The sequence below is a fragment of the Canis aureus genome, chromosome 7 (genome assembly GCF_053574225.1).
Source record: "Canis aureus isolate CA01 chromosome 7, VMU_Caureus_v.1.0, whole genome shotgun sequence".
NCBI classification, from domain to species: domain Eukaryota; kingdom Metazoa; phylum Chordata; class Mammalia; order Carnivora; family Canidae; genus Canis; species Canis aureus.
In genome coordinates this window covers 39,279,273-39,296,116 of record NC_135617.1, presented here as the reverse complement: position 1 = coordinate 39,296,116, position 16,844 = coordinate 39,279,273, and the positions used below count along the sequence as shown (strand labels likewise).

Genomic DNA, 16,844 nt, shown 5'->3' with positions numbered 1-16,844 from the left:
ATTTCGAAGATGGAGCCAATAGGATTTGTTGACCAACTGAAATTTATAGGGGTTACCTTTGGGAATGAACCTGTAGAACAGACAAATCTGCTGATTCAGGACCAGAAAAATTGCTGTAGTGATGTCTTGACTAGCCAGTGGGATCTAGTAGACAAATGGGGTGGCTGGCCTTAAATGCTCCACTATTGCTGCGGTAATATTGTATAGTATTAACCTCCAGAACTCAGCAGCTTATATCAGTTCACATTTCTTTTCCTTACTCTCAAGTCTGTGGGTCAGCTAGGGCATGGCATCTATGCTAGAATTTCATTTGATTTGTTTCCTACCTTCCAGATGATTGCTGGGGACTGCTTACCAACTGTTGGTAACACATATAGTTGGAGACACATATAGTGTCTCCATTTTTCAAGATCCTATAAGTGGTTCCCTATCTTCTGCCACCCACTGTCAAAACCATTACCACAGCTTTTAGGGTTTGGTGATGGCAGCACCCCTCTTCTAGTATCACTTTCTGTGAGAGCTGCTCATGCTACATAGCAAACAACTCCCAAAATCTGCTTGGCTTGTATCAGTTAATATTTCTTTTGCTCACAGTCTGTGAGTTTCCTGACATAACTCTATTTGGACAATGAGGGAGCTTTGGAAACAGTGTCTTTAGGAGAGAACCAAGGTTCATTTAGGGCAGGAAGGTGAAGGGAATATTAGAAGAAAGTAAGGGTATATAGGGGATTTGCTGGTGACTATCAGTTTTAGACCATATACTGGAAGAGTTCCAAAGGTGGAAGAGATGGGAGATAAGGTCAGAAAGAGGGAAATCAGACTTTGGAAAAAAAAAATCAAATTTCAGATTTTTTTTTTTTTTAATTTTATTTTTTCCTGAGAGATACAGAGGGAGAAGCAGAGACACAGGCAGAGGGAGAAGCAGGCTCCATGCAGGGAGCCTGATGTGGGACTTGATCCCAGGACTCCAGGATCACGCTCTGGGCTGAAGGCAGACACTAAACCGCTGAGCCACCCAGGGATCCCCAAGACATTTTTTTTTAAAAGCCTTGATAAGCATGGCATTTGATGAGTTTGTGAAAGTCTAGGAGACCGCAGAGAATCAGAGCTCCCTTCCAGCTCAAAACAAACAGTCATTCTAAGTCAGAATTGATTATTAATAGCTACTTTAGGCAGCAGACTATTTGTTTTTCTGCTGCCTGAGGTAAGCATGCCACTCTCCCCTAAGGGGACTCTGGTTTTCTCCTGTAAATTGAAACATGGTAGGGGGTAGGGAGCAGGTGCCCTGAAGTATGACTGATGGTCATGCAAAAATGACAGTATATTCCTAAGTGAATGAGACTGGAACAGGCATTAACTTAAAGCATTTGCAGAAAATATAGAGAAAACCCTTACCATTAGTTTAGTTACACAGCCATAGAGGAGCCATGAATCTTAAAGTTTGCTGTTTGTATTTGGGATCATTTTTATGTCATAATAGGTTAATCATTAAGATCCATTTTTAATAATTTATCTTCCCTTTAAATGGCACTTTGTTGAGTCCATGTTCTTTTCAACCTATACTGACTCAAGCTAAACCTATTTTCTTCAACTCACCTTCTACTCCCCATCCCAAGGTCAAACATAAATGCTCTCTATATGCTTATTAGTAAGGATCAGCAAGATTTTTATGAAAAGGGCCAAATAGTTTGGCTTTGCAAGCTATGTGGTGTCTGCAACTACTTAACTCTCCCGTTGTAATATGCAAGTGGCTATAAGCACATACATAAGTGATTGAGCATGGCTGTGTTCCAGAAATACTTAAAAATAGGCAGTGAACTATAGTTTGCTGACTTCTGCCTTATGTTCTTGATTTTACCTGGAAGAACTGGTTCATATTTAGGTATTAATTCAAGTTTGAGGCCAGTACAAATATGATTTATTCAGTGCTTTACTCTTTGATACCGGAAGTGGGGTCAGATACTTGATTATTACCTGCCTCTAATCTTGGAAATAACCTAATGTCTTAGAATTCCTCTTCACCAAGGGCCAGACTGAAAACCCCTGAATACTCTAGACTCCAGTCAGACTCCAGACTCCCGATACATCTTGACTTGAATGTATACTTCCTGTGTTAGAAGAGAATTGAAATCAGTTTCTGGGGCATGGGGCGGTGGTGTACTTCACGGTCCTTACCTGTGTAGTTATTCTAGGACTGGGCATTACACTATTATGCGAGTGTCCATTTTTTGTTGATTGCTGCTTAGTTTTTACATGATAAAAACTAACAGTTTAGCAGTTGGCTAGGATAATCCTCCTAGACAAAAATTTTCATCCAGTAGTGCTTTTTCCTTTTTCTTTCTTTCTTTTTTTTTTTTTTGGTAGAGAACCCCATCTGAGAATTGCTTCAGGGCTGAGCAAATGCTCTAAGCATAAGGCTTTAGAGGAATCATAAATTGCTGGTGTTAAACGTGACCTTACAGGTTTCAGTTCAATCTGCCACCAAAAGTAGAAAGCCCTCCTGCAGAGTTTCTGCCTTGTGGTCGTCCATGCACTGCACGCACACTACAGCGTAGCCCGGCCCCTTGCCAGGAGGCTTGGACCAGCAGTCCTGTCGGGCACAGAGGGTATGTGTGTGTCTGGGGTGGACTGCAGAAGATGTCTGAGCGGATTGGATCCTCAGTGCTATAAAAGGCATCGTGCAAAGAATCAATATGATCTTGGTAATGAAAATCTAGTTCAGGGTGTATTCACCGCTTACATAAAATCATTCTTCCGCTTACTCACTGTAACCTAGGGAAATTTCTGCCTAAACATTTTGTGAGTTGTATTTTAAATAACTGAATTCTATGGAGGAATAGGAAGTTCCTCTAATTATTCTTAATTCAAAATTTCAAAGGAACGTACAGCTTTGGGCAAGTTTTAAAGTTTTCTCATTCATGTTCGTGTTTTGGGAAATAAAAGTATTAACTTCTTCCCACAGTGGATCGACAATGCTAGTTAAATATAGTTATCAGTGTATATATAACCTGCTTAATTTTCTAGTAACATATATTCCAGTTTTATATGATGAGAGAGACGAATACATTACTCTTTTTTTCTCTAAGTTTTCTTGTTTTTAAAAGATATTTTGGACAGAAACAAGCTAAAAAATAAAACCCCCCACAGAAGAAACTCTACTTACTTTTAAAGCAGAAAATTTCTATTTTTCAAAGTTCATATGCAGTGGACTGAAACGAGGTTGGGAATGAGCTAAATGCCAGGTGTAGCAGCAGTGGCCCTGGAAAACCACCGGTGTCCTATGAACCATGCATGCACTGACCAGATCAGGAGGATGTTTGTGTAGTTAGCTACACATTCCATTTTTCCAAGGAGAAAGGCAAAGAGAAGGAATACTCTACCTTCTAAGTGCCCTAAACAATTATGTAGTCTGTTTTGTTTTTCATATAGAGCTTCAGACCTAATGAAAACTTGTATTGCTTCTGCTCAGAAAAGTATGTTTAGTAAGCTATTATATTAATCCTATCAAAAGGAAGAATTGGTTTCATTTTTGTGAAACAACACCTGTGGAGGAAAAAAAATGCAGGTAGATGAATATATTGTTTTAAGAGAACTGGCAATAGGCAGATCCTTGCAAGTGGTCCTCAGTCCATTCTGGGGAGAAGGAAGAGTAATCACCTGAACTATCATTCCATTTTACAGATGAAGAAACTGAGGTACAGAGAGGTTAAGGTGCCCAAAGTCACCTAGGTAATAGATTATGGAGCCAGGCCCATGTTCTTAACTGTTAATTACACTATGTTGAACTGTGGCACAAAATAAAACAGATTACTAGATGACATTCTGCCACACAAAACAGACATTAGATCATTTGTCAGATTGATAGCTGGTGGCATTGTGTCATAAGAACAGCACTGGATTTAGAGGCAGTAACCTATAGTTTGTGTGGGCTCTAGTGTTTTCATCTGGGAAGTGGAAATAAGAACTCGTCTGTGGTTGATGGCCAGAATCTAAATGAAAAAATAAATGTGAAGCATATAGCATAGTAACTTGCATGCAAGACTGTGCTGAGATTGTAACCTGAATATCAGGTCAGAGGAGATGATTAAGAGATAGCTCAGGCCTTTGAAGATGTCCAGAGAAGACAGTCAAATTATGCTGTGTAACTAGGACTCTTTCAGACTTGTCAGACGCATGGTCTTTGGCTGACGGACGACTTGTAGCTCCCTTAAAAGCACTGAGGAAATCAGGTGGCCTCAAAGAAATCTAGTCTGTCACCGTGTTTTAAACATTTAGAAAGAAATTTGTTTTATGTAATTTGGTTTTATATTTATATATTCCTTGTCTTTTGAGGCTGTAAAATGGTACAGAAATATATGTATTTAAACAGTTCTATGACATTTATTCCTTAAAGCACTTCTCCGCGGTCTCAGACAGCAGCTCTAAATCGATCAGTGTGGGTCTCCTGAAGATGGACAACACTGCAGGGCTTGCTACACGGCACTGTGGTATCTATTCATAAAGGCATCCTCTGCTCCAGAGTTGGCCAGAGTAAAGAGATGTGTAGCATACAGGGGCTCAAAAGGGAGAGCAAATAGAGCAAGAGAATTAAGATCATCTTTTAAGGCCACTTTAATCAGTTTAGTAAAGTAGCCTAAATACAACGTTTTTAGCATTAAGAAAATTTAACTAAAAAATAAAAATAAATAACTCCATTTAATTGTCAGGCACCTGTTTTTTTTTTTTTTAAGCATTTGAAAACAGTTTGAAGCTTGAAAATATTAATATGCTTCAAATGGACATTTGTGACTTGAGTTTAACAAAGTAACACCACATGGAAGTTTATTTCATTCCATAAAGCAATTCATGTATTTTAATACAAAGGAATTACAAATGACACTTTTATTAAGGAAAGAGCTTTACATGATTTCTTGTGTAGAAAGCAAAAAGGGTTCTTTGAGTAACATGAAAATATATAAAGCTTTAGGAAGGAGTTTTGTCGTTAAGAACATTAGTGGAACTCATGGAAGCAGCCTTCTTTAATCAGTACTGTTTCCACTTAAATTCATTCCTTCTTAGGATGATGCCTCAGTAGTTACTGATGAAGAATTAGAGTTGGCAGTTTTCATTGCAGCAAGGGTGTACTCAAGGCTGAATGTTCATGCTCAGTCAAAAACGGTAATGAAAAACATAACATCCATTTACTTATCATATTCTTATCTGCCTTAAACTAGATTAGTAATACATAAAATCACATGTTGTTCTTTGACATTTTTTATTATTTGTGTAAATAGATTATGACCAGCTAATGCATCTGACATTCAAGTAAAGGATGAATTCAATTAATATTTATTGAGCACCAGCAGAGTTCATGGAACTCTAGTAAATACCAGAAAATGCAGCTTTTGTGTGTATATAGGAATACAAGTTGAGGATGAGGTTGCAGTCTGGAAATTGGGAGATAGAGAATTATTGCTGAGGGAAGAGTGGGATTATATAAGAGAATTGGTTGACAGAATTCAGTTTGAAATATCCAAGTTGAATTTTATTGTTATCAGTTCAAAGGTTAATTTTCTTGCTGCTGCTTGTCAGAAGAGGAGAAAAGAAGTTTTTTGTTTGTTTTATTTTGTCCTTTGAAAACTTATTTCATGTAAGATCTAATGTGTTTATGGAGGTCATCTTTATTTTTTAAAAAATATTTATTTATTTATTCATGAGAGACACAGAGAGGCAGAGACATAGAAAGATGGAGAAGCAGGCTCCTCACAGGGAGTCTAATGTGGGACTGGATCCCCTGACCTGGGATCACGCCCTGAGTCTAAGGCAGGCACTCAACCCCTGAGCTACCTAGGCGTCCCTGGGGGTCATCTTTAGAACTCATCTGCATCTTATTGAGCATTCAGCTTTGGAGTACTATCTGTCAGGTGCTATGATACATTTGGAACAGATCTGTAGGTGAGGAGAGTAAGATGTGCTTCTGGCTCACAAGGCGGTTGGCGGAGGAGACTTGCCTGTGTGTGACTAGTCATGTGTGGTGCTGTGGGAGCAGGGATGCACTGGCCTGTGGACAGAGTGACTCTGGAGGACATATTTCTGCTTTGGAGAGATAATTCTAATCTCATTGTCATTGGTGAACTGGAGAGCCCCAGGATAGGGTTTAGTGTCAGTCATCAAATTAAGGAAGCAGGGAACCCTGGGTGGCGCAGTGGTTTAGTGCCTGCCTTTGGCCCAGGGCGCGATCCTGGAGACCCAGGATCGAATCCCATGTCGGGCTCCCGGGGAATGGAGCCTGCTTCTCCCTCTGCCTATGTCTCTGCCTCTCTCTCTCTCTGTGTGACTATCATAAATAAAAAAATTTAAAAAAAATTAAAAAAAAAAACAAATTAAGGAAGCAGCTCCACTTTCTCTTCTTGATGAGACAACAGGGGGGCATGGGCAATGACTCTGAGCTATAACATGTTGCAGTAATGAGGCCTATGTCATATTGGGGCTGCCTGTCAATCTGAGTATATTGAGATGCCATTAAAAACTAAAATGACGAGTTTCTAGGTGGCTTCATTAGTTAAACAACCAACTCTTGATTTCAGCTCAGGTCTGGATCTTGGGTCATGGGATCGAGCCCCACATCTGGCCCTGTGTGCGGTGCAGAGTCTGCTTGTCCCTCTCCCTCTGCTCCTTCCTCTACTGTCTTTCTCTCAAATAAATACATAAATAAGATCTTTTTTTAAAACCCTAAAAATGAAAATATTGAGGTACTTGGAAAGGCCTCCACTTTGCAGCCCCTGGATTTGGGGTGGAAAAGTCAGTAGGCCCTGGCTAACTAGATGTGAGTGATGGGTCTCTATTGGAAGTGGTGCTGGGTCTTAGGAATTGGGAGTCATCAAATGCCTCAGAAGGGAGCTTGAGCCAGGTACCGTGCCTGGGTGGGATATTAGTAAAGCCAGCCTCACCCTTCAGGTGGTTTTATTAGGGATGTAGGGCAACTGCCACATAAACTGTTTTAATCCTAGTTGGGGAAGAGGTACCTGTTTCTGCTTGGGTACTCCAGAAGAAGCTTCTCAAACTGGTTATGGCAGTTGAGTTTTCTAGGTGCATCACCAGACTTCTGTTGAAATCCTAGACTTAATGTGCAAAATTGTCTTGAGGTGATATGATTAAACTGAAATACTTTATATAAAGCATTGCTGAAAGTACCTGGCAGTAGAATTTAAATAAAAATATTAAGTGTTGAAAATGTGTCATGAAAATGCAAAGTATTATATTATTTTTTCCTTTAGCTTATAAATTATCATTCAAAGGCACTTGGAATGAACCAAAAAAAAAAAGACACTAAATATTGTCTTACTGGTTTTTTTTTTTTTTTTATTTTTTGTTTTTACCTTTATTCTTTTGGATTATTGGTGTCAGATGAGTTCTGGTATAGCCATAGTCAATAGAATCAGCAGTCTTATTCACCATATTGAGGATTTCTAGATGACAGAGACTGGCCTTCATGACTTTGTCATATTTGAAATGTTACCTTCTTTAGATACAAAGTAGGCCAGTAAATGCATGCTGGGCACACTTTATGTTCATGTGAGGTGTAGCACTGATTTTAACAACTTTTTTTTTCTTAAAAGCACAAAACATTTTAACATTTTCTTGTAAATTTGTGGTATGTTTGTAATTTAAAACAGTCGTCTACAGAGTTTTCAGATAAAACACTGGTTTGAAACCTTAAGGTAACATTGAAAGAAAATAGTTACCCACAAGCAGCTAACTGTAGGCTTGATCTCTTGCCTTTTAAGATTGAAATTCCTTCTTCTTTTTACTGCATTCTCCTAATTTCTTCAGTTTGCTCATTGCCTTTTCAAGGGGTCCTTTGTGCTTCATTATCGTTCTTTATGATGTTGTCCCCAGCTAAATTTCTTCCATTTGCCTTAGGCTTTTCTTGTACTCTGGATCTCCCATTATTTTTATTGTCCACCAACTACTGTTTCTGCATACTGATTAAAGGGGGCTGCTCCCCTCCTCCTGCTGCTGGCTGCTCCCACCACCATTCTGTAGCTGAGGAAGGAACACAACAGTCATTCTGAGCTGCCTGTCTGTGGTGAATTCTGATTAGTTTGCACAGACATCCACTTCTCTGTTGCTTTTGTGGCCTCTGAGCTTTTATTCAGTCAGCAAAGACTGTGCTGTTAGTGGACCCTTGATCAAAAGGATTCATTGAACTCACTGTGATATGTAAATACTCTCTTGACCCAGGGCTCACTGTACCCCACATTTGCTTCCCCTCAGCCCAGTTTGCTCATTGATGACCCTATCCATCTGTATCCTTCCCTATAAACTGAGAAGATACTAGGCTTGGTAGGACAGTGGAGTGGGGAAATGAAGAGGAACCGTGCATGTGGTGCTAAATGGTTTTTGAATCTTTTGTGTCACTGCTTCTCTTAATACAAATAATTATAAACTATTTAAAAGTTGGTTTTTAAATTTCAGAATTTTAAGTGACATCTTTATAATTAGGTACAGTTTTAATTACATGACTGATGAAATGTGGTTTAAAGAGCACTCCCTAGCCTAGGGATCAGAGGGACTCCATTCTAGTGCAGATTTTGCTGCTTAACTAGGGAAGTGACTTGGGTTTTGTTTTTTGTTTTGTTTTGTTTTTTTAAGATTTTATTCATTAGAGAGAGAGAGAGGGAGAGGTGGAGACACAGGCAGAAGGAGAAGCAGGCCCCATGCAGGAGTCCGATGTGGGACTGGATCCTGGGAATCCAGGATCACACCCTGGGCCAAAGGCAAGTGCTTAACCGCTGAGCCACCCAGGGATCCCCACCTTTCAGTCTATTGGTGCCCTGGTTTCTGTAACTGGAGATAATAGAAGGAGATGCCTTTCCTGTCTTTCACAGAGACAAAAGTGATAACATGTAAACATTCTTTAAAAAATGTCCAGGAAATATGTTTATAATGATGATAATGACAAATAGTCTTTAGACTGTCCTTTTTAAATACTGAAAATCAAAAACATAACCCTCAAAATGAATTGAAACTATCCTTTTTAAAGAATGCTAAAGAAAAAAAAAAAAGAATGCTAAAGGCAGGCTAGTAAGTCAAATTCACAAACATTAAAACCCATTGGGAACTTGTATTTACTGATTATGCAAGGCTGAAAAGTTTTTGTTTAGGTTAAGGATTTATTTTTCAACAATTCGGTGAATGCTTAGCTTTTGTAGTAATAAGAAAAATTGATGGGGGTAAAATCCATCATATTAGGGGATTGTAGGAAGAGAAAACCAGGGTAGAGAGAAAAGACAGATGCGTTGTAGATGTGAAAGCAGAGTCCCTGTGTCTGTCACGAGCTGGAAAGGAAACCTTGGTCAGACCTAGGAGAAATTTCTTCATCTTGGGTTTTTGGGGTTAAAATGGTATCTTCCTTAATCACTTGGAAACAGTGGCAACTTTACCATAAAGATCACTGTTCCTAAAAGATATGCTTTGTCTGTCTCATTCTAAAAGATTCCAAAGTTCCTTGGACTTGTATTATGAGTTGACTTTCATGGCAGCTCCACTATGGTAGGTGGAGTTTGTGTGGAATGGTTTTCTGAGATTTCAAAAGGTTAGATTTTAAATGTATATATATTTGTAATCGGATGAGAAAATGAAGCTATTTACAGTACAGCAGTAGAGCATGAAGTCATGTTATCTTGCAGTGTACCTGGGCTCACTGGTGTTCTATAAACTAGATTGACATGGCCTGTGATAAAAATCAACTAATGATACTTTCTCTATTCACCAAAAAGTAAAAGAATAGTATTTTCTAATATGTAAGGTATTTTTTCGTAATTTTGTCCTAATTGTTAATATTTGCTATTACTTGAAGAAGCAAAAAAAGTTAACTGAAAAACCAGAAATACATAAGTTTATACTCAACTTGTCAGGTTTTTGCTTTTTTACCTTTGTTCCTCTTATTCAAAGTTTGTTTTAGAGGACGCATGCTTTTGTTTGTGAATATACTGCATATATAAAATAGCTATATTTTCTGCTAATAAAATGCTTCCTTGTTCATATGATAACATTAAACATGTCTGTTTGACAAGGTTGTTTCCCTGTCTCCAACTCTGCAGCTGATGGGTACTTACACTGGTTCACATGTCCTTGTGATTTGAGTTTCTTTACTGAGCTGTTGTAGATATCACAAAGATGTTCCTTTAATTGTTTTTAATCTAGAATATCTTGTCCTTTTAAAATATTTTATTTCTGGTTCATATTTACATGTTGTATTACACGTGATGTAAACGGAATGCAGAATGGACTGGAAAACATGAAGTGGTTTTTTCGGGAGGTCTGACTTCAAAACAAATGTTGCTATATGTGGTTATAAATGAAAAAAATTCTTTCATGAGTCATATTTGAATTCTTTTGTGTCATAGTTGTGTCTCAACTTAAAATTCTGTATATTATAAATTAGTAATAATCTGTGCATTGTTTTATTGCTTCACCTTTAAATTGTCCATAGTGTTTAATAGAAATAGAACATACATATACACATACACATTTTTTTGGTGGTTCTGATAATGTGGTCTCACTGAAAATTATTAAAAATAGTTGCAGTTGATCTCTTTCAAATTAATCTTTTGTGGGCTTTACATAGTCTTTTATAAATTAAGTAGTAAAAAATAGTTAATTGTGACTCATTTATTCATTGAAATTAATAATTATCTGTGATTCACTGAAGCTTAAATGGGGAAATAAAATATACCAGTTTCTATAGTTATATTTCAAAAAAAGAGAAGAAACCTTTGAGTTTCTGTGGGTTATGGCAAAAATACCCACGGTGTGATAGACCTTCCATTAAATTTGCCAAATATTTGAAGCCTGCTTTGTATAAAACATCCACTCAATGTTGAAGAAATTTTGAAAGAAGACTGATTTGCCTTTGAGGAGTGTGTAGTATATCAAAGTGAGATCAAATGATATTGTAAATTGTTAAAATAGAAGCTCAATTAGGATATAAGTCCTAAGAGATTAGAGTTGGGGTATTCTGAACTGTTACTTGGTTGTGGCCACCATAAACTGTGTGAGGTGTCCCATTCCCTGGACTATGCTCATAAACTCTACTCCAACCCACTCAGACTCCCATCTCTTACATCTTTTTTTTTTTTTTCCATCTCTTACATCTTATAACCTGCACTAATGTAAAAAGGAGATATAAAATTTTTTGAATGGTAGGATAAATAGGAAGCTGATACAGGATGTTGTTGCTCTATCAGAGTTCCTTTTCCAAACAATTCAGTGGCTTGGTACTACCATCACTGAAGGTGGCCATGCTTGAGTAAAAAAGGATTTATTTAAAAGTTTTACGGATGTCTCCTATAGAATCAGTTTATATAGTATATGTTTTCTTTCTAAGCAGTTTTTTTTCTCTTATTGTAACTTGAAAATTAAACATTTCAGACATTTTAAATCATCAAAATTTATTTTCAACATAGGTAAACATATGTCCAAAATACACACATGCACATGTGCACATTTATAGAGAGACATTATTTGTAAGAACATGATATTAAACACCAGTTTAGCCAGTTATCTGAAAAGTAGTGTCTGTCTCATACTATTATGGGGATTAAATTAGTTAATGCATGTACTCAGAACAGTGCCTGGCACATAAGGAAGCATCAGGATGCAGAATAATGTGAATAATGTAATACCATTTGTTAAAGCAGGGTTTGGACATATCTAGAAACTGAGTGAGTAAAGAATATTTTTGGGAGAATAAACAACTGGAAATAGTTTATTTGGGAAAGAGGAGAGAGCCTGGGGTAGAGGGGAACATATATTTTGTCACCTTTGAACTGTTTTTTTAAACCATATATTAATTTTTTAAACAATGCCATGTTCCAAGTAATTGAAGAGAATCTACTTTAGGATGAGAATCTGTATTCTTTTCAGATGGCCCTGCTGAAGCACCAGTGACCAATGGGAACACAACCACAGTGCCATCCCTGAATGATGATCTAGACATCTTTGGACCAATGATATCTAATCCCTTACCTGCAACAGTCATACCCCCAGCTCAGGTATGTAGTAAGAAAATGGTTTTACATGGTCACTGCTTATTTCCTTTATGAAAAGTATCGAAATTTCAATTTTGAAAGAATTGTCTCTGAGCAGTCTCTTACTTGAAAACTTTGTTCTTTAGGCCAGAGATTGGCAAATTAAGCCTGCAGCTCATTTTTGCAAATAAAGTTTTTATTGAAACACAGCATTCCATTTGTTTACATATTATCTGTGGCTGCTTTCACACTACAGAAGCAAGTTGAGTTGCAACAGACACTGACCCACAAGGCTAAATATTCACTGTTTAAAGTTTGCTGACTCTTGGCTTTTAGGCAAACAGTGGTGTTTAGAGTGAACCAGTGGGAAGACTCAGACTATTTCAACCTTGCCTGAAATTAACAAGGTCACTTCAGAGGTTTTAAAGCCATGGGTGTTTAAATATTGATCGCAAGCCAGTAGTTTTTTATGTTCTGTTGAGCCATTCCCAAGGTAGTGTTTAGTTCTGGCTACAAAAAAAAAAAAAAAAAAAAAAAAAAAAACCACAAACAAACAAACAAAAAAAACACATACACAAGAATAAGAAATTCCAGCAAATTCAGTAAAATAGTATATTCTTTTTTATGAAGATAAGTTGTTTTAAGTTAGTCTTAAAACCTTTTTTTTTAATTGAAGTATAATGGGCACACAGTGTTTTTACTTGTTAAAATGATTTCAAAAAAAAATTTAGAACAGGGCTCCTGGATGGCTCAGTTGGTTAAGCATCTGCCTTCGGCTCAGGTCATGATCCACGGATCTTGGGATTGAGCTCCACATTGGGCTCCCTGCTCCACAGGCAGGGAGCCTGCTTCTTTTCCCCCTCTGCTAGCCATATCCCCTCCTTATGTTCATAGGCACATGCGCACGCGCTCTCTCTCTCTGTCAAATAAATCTTAAAAAAAAAATTATTTAGGACAACAGTAACAATCAGGATTTTTTTTTTTTTTTTTTGCATATGATGGTAAAGAAATTTTGAATTGTATTCTTAGCATTATATGGAATTTTTTGCCTTCACTTTTTTAAAATTTTAAATTGTTTAATACTTTAAATATTTTTTCAGCTTTACTGAGGTATAATTGACAAAATGGTAAATATTTAAAGTGTATATTTGATTCCTACCATCAAATTAACACATCCATCACCTCACATATTCACTTTCTTTTTTTTTTTTTTTTATGAGAACACTTTAGTTCTTTCCTCACAAATTTCAGTTATACAACACGGTATAATCAACTATCCTCAGGGTCTAAGGACCTTATTAATTTTATTTTTTTTTCCTTATTAATTTTATAACTGAATTTGTACCAGTCTCTCTGTATTTCCTCTACCCTCGAACCCTGTTAACCACCATTTTGCTTCCTATTAATTCAGCTTTTTTTTTCCATGTACAAGTGACTTCATGAACTATTTGTGTTTAAGGTTAATATATTTTTATATAGTTTTATATTGAACTATTAGGATAGAGGTTACTCTTAAGTGTACAGCTTTAAGATTTTATCTTAAACTTATACTTTATAAATGAATAGTTGTATCACTATAGCATAATATTTGAGGTGAAATATTGTCCTTTTCTCTAGAAAAACTGAGCCAAATGAATAGTGTTTGGGTAGAAAGTTTTAATAAGAACCTATGTCTTAACTAAGAAGATTAATTGCTTATACTTTTATTACACATATTTTTTGCTATTATGGATAGTCATTGTATAATTACCAATAGAATTGAGCAAATAAATTTGTTAGGAATTAGTTTAAATTATCTTTATGAAAATTGCCTACAGCATTAATGTTTTATTTTCAGAAAAGACAGCTTTATTTTATGGCTTTGCTCCTTCTCCCCTCCCCCAACACCTACAAAGAGGGACTGTTACTACTATTTGTTTCAATTAACATTAAGCACCTTGTGAATTTATACAGGCATGGGTATGCATGTGATAATAAAAACTGTCTAATGCTAAACTTGTGGCTTCAGAAAGGCATTTAGATTATTTGATGATTTGAGCATGAAAAGCAGTTTCTTTTGGTCTAGCATTCTTGTGAGGCTGTTTTATCTGTTAGACTTCTTTCGATTCCACTGGATTATGAGAGTGCTTTGTAACTACTTGGAGACTTAGACCCCACATCTGAGGCTTCAGTGTACTACTTCATGTGTTCTGTTCAGTATCAAAGCAAGTAGAACAATGCAGACTTCATTTAACTCTTAAGTAGCACATGACAAGCAATATGGGATATAGCTTCTGCCTTTACGAGAGGTTGGTCTGACCTTCATGCTTTGTGCATTCTGCATCAATAACTAAGAGTAACAGGACTTATTGTAAAATCACATGTAATTCTTTCTTTAGAGCATTGTTTTTGGACCAAAACTGTGCCAGTTGTATTGAGCCCTATAAAATATGTGGGGAACAGAATTCTCTTTCATTTGAACTACATGTAAAGATTACAACCCAGACATCTTTTTTAAAACAATGTCTTTTAAAATGGGGGGAGGAGAAAGGCAGGTTAAAGTACACATACACTCCAGCTATGTAACTTAATAATTTTGATGGGTTTCTATTAAGTAAAATTGATTGGACAGAAATAGGAATTACTCTGAACACTATAATTCTTTCAGTGCTGATTTTATTCATAATTGAAGTTCAGTTAAAAGATTTCTCACTCAGGGGCACCTGGGTGGTTCAGCTTGTTAAGTGTCTGACTTGGGCTCAGGTCATGATCTCAGGGTCATGGGATCCAGCCCCATGACAGGCTCCCCACTGAGCAGGAAGTCTAGTTGCTCCTCTCTCTCTCTCCCCCTCCCCGTGCTTGTGTTCTGTTTCTCTCTCAAATAAATAAATGTTAAAAAAAAAAAAAATCCCCACTCTCGTGAAGATGAGATTTACCCTTATGTCTGTGGTCTTCCAAAGGCGGTTGGGGTATATTTAGCTAACCAGAATGTGCATGTGTATTGGAGGTTCAGAGGGAAGCATTCCAGAGTCCTCAACGGTGACTTGTAGAAACCATCCCTTTCCTTCTGTCTATAATATACATAGACCAACAGTATCTAGACCTGCACAAGCACTGTGCCCTGTCCTCGGATCAGCCCTAGGATCCCAACTGCTACAGAACCTTTGGTCAGTGATTCTGCAGCCTCCCAAAGTGTAAATTGACAGGCAAAAGTTGCTCTTTTATTCTGGAGTTGTACTGCTATCAAATGGAGCACCAAAAAAAAAAAAAAAAAGAGAGAGAGAGAGAGAAAGACATAGGAGGGCTTACTCATCATGCTGTTTGGTTTGGCTGCTTTTAGACTATGACCATGTTGAAGTAGATGTTCCATTTCATCTGCGCTCCTCAAAAGAAAGATATACATGTGTAGAGCATGTGAATATTAGGCTGCTCTAGGATGAGACCGTGGTTTTATTTTCCAAGGTTTCACTTGCCCACAGTTCGGAAGCAGATCATCTTCCTTCTGATGTATCGCCGGGTGACTAGTAGTAGCTTAACACTCGTCACAGTGTCTCACTTGTCATTCATCTCACTTCATCTCATCACGTAGGCATTTAATCATCTCACATCATCACAAGAAGGGTGAGTACAGTGTATTTTGAGAGAGACTACATTCACATAACTTTTAATATATTGTAATTGTTCTTTTTGTAGTTAATCTCTGTGTTTAATTCATAAACTATCAGAGGTATGATGTATAGGATGTATAGGAAAAAAACATATATAGGTTTTGATACTATCTGTGGTTTCAGGCATCCACGGGCCCTTCGACTGTATCTTGGAAGGGGTGGGAATAGGGGAACTACTGTAATAGTTCCCAGCCATTTGGATTTTCTTGTAGTTACATCTCTTTCACAGGGAATAGACCTTAGGATTTTGAGCAGGTTCTTAGATTGAACAGAAACATGATGAAAAGATTAGTGAGATGGTTGCTTCATTACCTGACAACATTAACAATAAATACTGTGTGCTTAACCCTGCTACAGAGTACTTATTGTGGTCATCAAGCAACTGTGTAAGATAGTGTAAGATAGGAAATCTTATTATTCCAAAGTTTAGAGAAGAGAGACAATGGAGATTAAGTGACAGTCTCCAAGGGTACATTGTTTTCTTCTGTAAGCAGTGGAACCAGAGTTTAGTTCTAATAGGCTGGCTCCAGAGCTCTTACTCTTAGCCTCTGTGAGCTTCTGCTGCATCATTGGTAGTTCGGACAATACTTTAATCAAGCATATTGTTATATTTGGTATTCAGTTATGTCTGATATCTTACACATTTCAGATCTTTTGCAAAATTAAGTGGCCTTTCTATCTCAGAATTCTTGCTTAATTTGTCATAGTAGATTCGACATTGATTTGCTTAAATTTGTGAATACAGTGCTTGGATGGTAGTTTATATTGCTAGTTTTTTTTTTGTTGTTGTTTTGTTTGTTTGTTTTAGCCAGACTATTCGATTTTTTAAATTAAGGCAAATCATGTGCATGATCTTTAACTTGTAACTACTACTCTCACCTTATTCTATAGTTTGAGAAGATCTTTAACTTGTAACTATTACTCTCACCTTATTCTATAGTTTAAGACTCTTACCCAATTTCTACTGTTCTTAGAATTCTTTGAAACCCTTCATATCTAAAACAATTTCATGTAAACTGTGATTGACTGACTACAGAGATTATACAGTCATAGCTAATAACCTCACTTTAATCCATGTGCACATATAAAGTGAAAATTTTTGTTTTGTATTAAAATAGTATCTACATGTTTATTTGTATTTGTATTCATTTGCCCCTTGTCCAAAAGTGGAATGAAGATATGG

At 37.0% G+C, this 16,844-nt stretch overlaps 1 protein-coding gene across 8 annotated transcripts in view; it reads left to right on the top strand.

Moving 5' to 3' along the window:
• Positions 1–16,844, top strand: part of SMAP1 (small ArfGAP 1) — a 178,305-nt gene that overhangs the window by 156,505 nt on the left and 4,956 nt on the right. For all 8 annotated transcript variants that reach the window (XM_077903462.1, XM_077903460.1, XM_077903464.1 and 5 more), the window contains one exon: positions 11,911–12,038. In XM_077903462.1, coding sequence (XP_077759588.1) covers positions 11,911–12,038 — 128 coding nt within the window. The remainder of the gene's footprint in view (positions 1–11,910; positions 12,039–16,844) is intronic.